The sequence below is a fragment of the Scatophagus argus genome, chromosome 19, assembly GCF_020382885.2.
Source record: "Scatophagus argus isolate fScaArg1 chromosome 19, fScaArg1.pri, whole genome shotgun sequence".
In the NCBI taxonomy this organism is placed as follows: Eukaryota; Metazoa; Chordata; class Actinopteri; family Scatophagidae; genus Scatophagus; species Scatophagus argus.
This window is the reverse complement of record NC_058511.1, coordinates 9,186,513-9,194,313: the sequence shown is the minus strand read 5'-3', so window position 1 is coordinate 9,194,313 and position 7,801 is coordinate 9,186,513. Positions and strand designations below refer to the sequence as shown.

Sequence of the window (7,801 nt, the reverse complement as noted above, 5' to 3'; positions counted from 1 at the left end):
TCCAAAAATTTGGCAAATTAAATTGAGTTGATAATGTTGTTTTCTTGAGACTGTCAACCTATCGTTGTGTTTTCGTGTTAAGTTTGTTGATGAAGATCTAGTGCAGTAGTGATAAACAGGTAAGGCTAATTGAACACCAGAGGAAAACTGGTGGAGAAAAATAAATGAAATTACTTCTTTCTGAAACTCCAATATGAAGACAAACCTGAATAATTTAGTTCATTTTGTTGTCTCACACTCACCCACACATCCTCATTCGAAAATCCAACAATTGCACAGAACAAATCTATAAGAACAAATCAAGACATCACTGTTGACATTCTTCACATAATTGTCATATTTTGTGTTCTAGATGCAGTCATATCAGGGTTCAACTGCAGGGAAGCGTCTGTTCAACCCCTCTGCTGTAATGTTCTGCCTCCAGAGCAGATCCCATCTCTTTACCTTTATTACCCTCATTCCTCTGCTCATGCTATTTGTCCTTCTGTGTAAGCAGCCCCGATGGCCTCCCACAAATATCCAATTACTGTCACCGAGGCAGGATCCTTCATCTACCACACCCCTTTTAACATTGTGTATCCATTTCCTTTAATTCATGTTCTGTTTGAAGGGACTGTGGTCTCTGGGCCTTTGCTGAGTAGTTGTAATCGGGAAAGGTTGTCTAATATCTGGCTGTGGGCCAAGCTCTGATAGGGCCATGACGACAGGGGTGACTCAGAGGCTGACCTACAGCAGGCAGCACAGCCACTATGAGGTAGAACACAGAGACTCTGGGGGCAATTGCTCTGCCCCTCTACACAGCTGAGGTCATTACAGGCCAGGGGAAGAAGAGCAGGAGGATATTATGCAGGAGCAGGGATTTTAGCTTTGCAAAAAGGTCAGGCCAGATAACAGCAGGCTGTTGGGGAACAACCGTGTTCTTGCAAGAATTTGTGCTCAGACTTATAAGTCCGTGTTACACAAACTGGTGCATTTCCATTCTGAGGATGTTCCAGACAAGATAACAGCTCCACACTCCTCAAGGCTTCCAGTCTGTGTTAACCCAGCTCAGGGTATAAGCACTGCTGGCGTTGAGGACATTCTTATGCAGAAAGAGGTGAGGTTTGGCGGGGTCGCTATGTACGTGGAAGATGCGAAAGTTGGCGCGTTCAAGCTCCTTCAGCAGGCTGAACCAGTACCTCACCACGGATGGTTCATCGCCGCCCACCTCAAAACCCGCCCAGTGCAAGTGAAGCTCCAACAACAGCTGACCCACTGAGTCCAGAACTCCTTCCAGGACCAAGTTCTCCAAAATTTTCCACTCTGCGCTCTCCATATCTGCCTTCAGTACATCCACCTAGAACAGGAAACAAGGAATTTGGAAGCTGTGGTTTTCTTATTCAGGTAATAAATGAGTTCTCTTTTAACACTGATTACGTTAAACGATGTGGAATTACGGAAAGCAAAAGCTATTAAAAGATGAAAAGGAGTAAGTGAAGCTTGGCCTTTGTTGTGGCTTTGTTGATGATGGATTGAGTGAGAAAGCAGCCTGACAAGGTTTGCTGTGTTGGAGCAGAGAAGAAATGCATTACTTCACAAGATGAATGCTAATAGCACCCTTAGGTTATATTCATGTAAGGAGACTCAGGTATGCTCTCAGTTTAATGCAAGTCCTCATAGCCTGAGGATTCCTCTTAAGTCTGCCAAATTGCTAAAGTTGTCCATTATCTGACCTTTATGTGTTTAAAGGTGTTGTTGGTGACAGTGCTTTTATTCCTCTAGGATCATCAGTGTCTCAGTTAGCATTTTCTCAGCTGGTAGTACATCATGTAGCCACTAAATTATCAGTAATAAGACCTGAGGAGAGATTAGATTATAGGATTTATCAGAGGCTCATATGTAGTGGCAGGGATTATTACATTAAAGATAATACATACTAGCTGAAGGGAATCCATAAAATCTCTGTGTTTTTTGTAATTGTGGAGAAAATGCTATCATTTCATCTGGCGCCACAACAGTACAGGTATTACTACGATTGATGCCTTTGGTGACGATACAGAATTCCCAGCCCTCATTAGTGGAACTGAACCAGTCTCAGAAACACTGTCCAAATGTTCTGTATCTTCCCCATGGGTGCCAAAACTCCCACAAATAGAGATATGTTCCTTAATTGGACAGAAGCCTTGTAATGAAAAATGATTTGGAATCATTAAGAGGTGACGTATTGACTTGGTCTCTAAATACCTTTTTGTGTCAGGATTGGATGTTATTTAGAGCAGCTCATATGGCTTCATTCTGTCCAACAGGTGTAACAGTTTTTTTTTATTTCCTCTCTCTCTTTTTTTCAGTGGACTACACATAAATGGCCTGTCTGCCTCTGTGGTCTCTGATTCAGTGTTGCCAATATCAACTGTCTCTGCAGGAGAAGTTGCAAGACCTGGCAAGTCTCCTGCCTGGTGTGAGCAAAGTCCATATGGTGTTGGCGCTTTGGAATGATGACTTTTTTCTACACTGCTGTGCAGCATTGGCCACACTAAATGTTCTTTAGCTACCAGGCTAGAAAAAGGAAACAGCTAGCCTGGATATGTCCAAAGCTACCAAAATCTAGACTTGAAATAATTACAAGTAAACACATCGTAACGTGTTTGTTTTATCCATACAAAAAATGGGTTATTAGAACAACAGTTTGTTTTCTTGTCCTGTAACAGTTTCCAGGTAAAGACAGGACATCAGGAGGTTAATGCTCCTAGCAAAAATAAATAGTAAACACCAGAGATGTTACCAGACAGATTTTATTATTGGACAAAATGAGTTCTAAAGGGTTTTTTTGTTTGTTTGTTTTTTAGATGTTGGTGCCTCTTAATAGGCTCTCATGGACAATATTGAGTTAATTTTGATTCTTAAACTGCGATAGAAAACCTTTTAAACCATTTTACACAGATTTAACTACGAGCATCTTTCTTATGGAGTCAAATATGAAAGTTCTGTAAGGGCTCAGAGGATTTGTAGAATATTTTACATAAAATGTCTTTGTGCTCCACAGAAATGTCTGCCTTCCGCTGCTGTGAAATTAATGTGAGATTGCCGCGCAGTCTTTATCCCCAATGGGCAAATATTGCCTCTCCTCCAAATGACTCATACAGTATGTGATCAAAATACACTTGGTAATTATTTCTGTAAAGCATCCTCGGGATTAGGCCATACACTGGGACAAATTTTAATTCAGAGGCACTTTTGATTAAAAGTTGTCTGAGTCTTTATAAACAAAAAAAAAGTTTGTTGATTTGAGAACATTAAAACTTTAAAATGGAAGTTTGGCCTGTTAATTGGCCTGAAATGTGTTTATTTCACGGTGAGCAAATCCTAGCTCTTAATGAGACTTTGTTCACTCTTTTTGTTCCACATGATTGGTTTTTGTAAGAATATCAGGGGTTTTTTCTTGTAAACCAGAGACACATAACACGGCTCATCTGGCCTTTATAATAAGAATAAGAATAATAATAATAATAATTATTACATGTTTAGGTGCCTTTATTAGTGAAGATGCCAGATCATAATTAAAGATATTAAATTACGCATCTGTTTGTGATTCTGTGCTTTCTGAAGCACTTCAGCTACTGCTTTGACATCAGGGCAAAGCCTCCCTCAACAGAAACACAATATGAGCTGTCTTGATATTCACCTGGGTATTCATTAGTATTTTTTTCATGCTCTTTGCGAGATAATTGTGCTTACTTCAATCCAGCGCAGCTCACCTTAACTAAAACATCACTTATAGGTATTTTCACCACCTTCTCTATTTATTTGTAAGACTAAAAGACTAAAAAGTTTAAAAAGCAAATCAAGAAACGTGTCATAGTTTCTTAATGAGGATATCCGTGTGTTTCTAGGGGTTGCAATCACTTTGGTCATCCCCTTATATGGACCAGAAAGTCATTACCTTTACCTTTCCATTGGAGTATATTTGCACTGACACAACCTTTGGTCCAGGCATTCAGGATTTCCAGATTATGTATTGAACTCACCTGCTGTCTTTTCCTCTTGTGTCATCAGCAGGTCGACATTTGTGGATTGAGGTGAAACATCTCAACTACTATTTGGTAGATTGCCACGAAATCTGCAACTCATATTTGTCCCTGTGGTGACAGACTATGTCCCCAGATGGTCACCGGAGTTCAGTGGATGAGTCATCTGTGGAGCTTTTAACCAACACAGATAAGAAATGCTGCGCAAATGCATATTTCGACCTTTCTCAGTGATTCTATTGCTTTTCCTGTCAGAGCAACCGGGCAAGAGCCTTTGAGAAAAACTGCTCTGTTGATGCTTGCTTCTCCAGTACACTATGTGCTCACATTAAAGCCTCGTTACAAGAATGCGTGCACGGCTCTGCATTTAAAACACGTGGATACTGTCAACTGCGAAACGGCGTGAAAATCTACCCACATGAACACACGTCATTGTACATTTGTTCATACCTTATCACAAACTGATTCCTTGTATGAGCAATTCTGCTTTGCATTTGGCCCCAGAAAAGAAACAATCAACTCAAAGCTAAAGCGATGCACCATTGTGCAACATGTAGGCATGCTGCTCCTGAGCTGAATTTGCTTTGATGTAACTGTTCATATATTATGTTCATTTAAAAAAACGATCATTCAGGAGACATTTATTCATTAAAAGCCCTCTTGGCAGCCCCTTAGCAGCCGCAATATACCCTATAAAAGTAAAGTAAAATGAAAATGAAACGGGTTTACTGTTATGAGAGCCGGAATATGTTTGGCAGATTTCTTGTATGTCATTTTGCTGACATAAGTGGAGACTCATGGAGCCCCGGTACTAAACGAGTCAATCATCTGGGGAGCACTAAAGTGTTCAATTTATGATAGTGTGCCCTTTACATTTTGATGTTTTTGTTTAAAAGTAAAAGTTCTGACCTTGTGTAGTGGTGGTGCTACACAAAAGGTGATGAGTCACCAGAAACATTAGAATCCAACCTTCTGGTATCGACAGTAATTTGTAATGTGTACAATTTGAAAATTTCCGACTTTGGCAACCCCAATTGGGAGTAACACGACATGTCGAACAACAGCGTATAAACTGCAACAATTTTGACTTGAATTTTCAGTTTTTATGCCATTATTATATCCTGCAAGACATGATAATCACATTAAAAGGAACTTTATTGGAAACCATTAATTTAACAGTTGATGAATGCTCTGTCTGCCATATAGATGACAGTCATTCAGCTGTTTTGTTACCTATGCAAGAGAAGCTTGGCTTCTTTGACCTTGAATTATCATTTGGCCTGATCCTGAACAGGCATGTTCACTGAATCTATATCTGTGTTTATTAGTATGCCTGCATTCAGTGGACTTGGTGTGTATGATTGATCTTGTATGCAGATCCCAATCCCTGGGGGTCTTTGAAGAGGTAACGTTCAGCATGATAACATTTAAAGGAGGAAAACAAATTCATATACAGAAGTTTATTCACCTGGAGCCTTGAGACAGACAACAGAGCAATGAATCATGCTGAGCTGTATTATGTTGGGGTGCACAGGAAGGAGCCTATGTTTGCATTAAGTGAATCCTGACTGTGAAAGGAAAATCACTTCTCGAATTTAGATTAGAACAACAGGCCGTGTTGTATATAATTTTTCTGACGCTGTCCCTCTTACCTGTCTGTGTCCGAAGTCATTAAGGATGGTGGCCAATTTCTTGGTGTTGGCATACTGACGCGGGGCCACGATGGCCGGGTTGGGATCCCTCCAGTCTACAGAGAGTCGATGAAGCCACATTTCAGCCTGCTGCAAGTGAGGCTGCTTCAGACCAGGATCAAAGCAATGGACCTCGCACCCTGCCCTCGCGAGAGAACGCTCCATGGACTGATCGCCCACACCCAGCCTGCAGTCCACACAGCACAAGACAGACAAGGTGGGTAATTTTTAATGTTAAAAAGAACACATAAGTACTTACTGTGTTTTTTTTTATTTCATGCCACCCTTCAACTCTCCTCCTTTGGCTTTCTTTCTCCAGCGCTCTGCTTCTCTATTATCCATTATGATGTCCAAATCTAAGTAGGCAGATACATTTTCTTGTATCTTTGTCTCTTTCATGTTTCTCGTTCACTTCTATTTTCTCTTTATCCCACCCCTCCCTTCTCTAATCTGCAATTTTCTCCCTTTCTTCCTTTCTCAGTCTCTGTCTCCACATTCCCACACGTCTAGTTTGTGCAGAGGCTGTATTCTGTAATTGCAGCAGAGGGAGTACGTTTCATGACAGACGTCTTTTACAGATGAGGCACCGGGTTCCCTGAATGCATCCCACTAGCAGCCAGATGAGAGATGAGTGTATAATAGTGTGAGATTATGCGCCACTTTTTAACCACGTTGTATATTTCATACAGAAATTCTCAGTCTCTGGAGCAGTACTTTGGCCAGAAATCAGTGCAGTGACACTTTAGATGACAGGGTTCAGGGAATACTTGTGGAGAACCTGGGGTACTAGAGGGGCTCACGGTGCATCAGAAGCTCTTATAAAAGTCCAGGCTGATAAAATAGGACTTCTAGTAGCTGTAAAATCCTTTCTCATGAGATTAGAGTGCAGAAGAATTATTGTTAACACAGCTGACTAGAATGTCAGGGCAGCCAGATGTGTAAATGTGATGGTGTGTGATGGGTCACAAACACCTAGTGGGTTGGAAGACTGAACACTTAAATCAACAGCCTGTCTGGATGTTGTGAATCTCAGAAGCGAAGCTGATAAACAAGCACTGGGTGGGCCTGAAAACTATCTGCTGTCTGATAGTCACCTTGTCTTTTCCATCCTGATTCCTTTGCCATCACATCTCCTTTTGTTTTTATTCCCTTTGTTTCAAATGCCATGGCATTCTCAAAATATTTCTGTCTATGTGACTGTCTCTCCACCTCCTTCCTCACGTTCCTTCTGCTGTGTACCTTTTTCACTTCCTTCATCACACGTTGCAGCACAGTAACACATGCATCATCTGTGAGTGATGAGATGCAGGTATTTTTAATTCCCTTGCTGTGCTGTAGCCCATATAAGTGCTCTAAATTCAAGCAGACTGCAAGGAAATTTGTCATGAGTGGAATTCTTTCTACCTTTCTTGGCTGAGGTCAAGATAGAGATTCAAGCTATTTAAATGCTTTTGGTTTTGCAAAGCATCTGAATGTGTATTTGCACTTCACATAACATGTACCGTAATACCTTTGTGCTCATTTAAAGATAGAGGTGTACTCCGGGCTAAAGGAAATTCTATAGCTGTAATGGTGCTGGTTGGGATTCAGGGGGGCTGGAGCCTGTCCCAGCTGACAACGGGCAAGAGCTGGGGTACACCCTGGACTGGTCCCAGTCAGTCGCATGGCTACCACGCAAAGACAACCACACACGCTCACACACTCACACCTTGGAGCAATGTGGAGTAGCCAGTTATTCTAATGTGCATGTTTTTGGAACCGTGGGAGGAGGCCAGAGTACACAGAGAAAATCCATGCAGGCACAGGAAGAAAAAAAAAGATGGACTCTCAGCTTGAAGTCAGTCTGAGAAGAGGAAGACTGAGGAGGACAAGAGAGGTAAGTTTGAGTATGAGGGGTGGAAGGTGGGAAATTGGTCTTTCATGTGGAAAACATCCTGCAACAGCCCCAACCAAGACCCTCTACCACGTGACAGACCAATCAGAGAACAGCTGCTCATCCTGCCCAGGCACAGCCGCCCACGGCTCGTTAAACAACATGCAAATGAGACGCATCAGTCTCAAACACTTTCACAAAAATATGCACGCAAGAATGTACACACAAATGTA

At 41.5% G+C, this 7,801-nt stretch overlaps 1 protein-coding gene across 1 annotated transcript in view; it reads right to left on the bottom strand.

Moving 5' to 3' along the window:
* Positions 1-39: 39 nt before the first annotated feature.
* Positions 40-7,801, bottom strand: part of mettl24 (methyltransferase like 24) — a 30,563-nt gene continuing 22,801 nt past the window's right edge. The window contains exons 4-5 of the mRNA XM_046373898.1: positions 5,657-5,882; positions 40-1,336 (exon numbers count right to left, since the gene is read on the bottom strand). Coding sequence (XP_046229854.1) covers positions 1,019-1,336; positions 5,657-5,882 — 544 coding nt within the window. The 3' untranslated portion in view covers positions 40-1,018. The remainder of the gene's footprint in view (positions 1,337-5,656; positions 5,883-7,801) is intronic.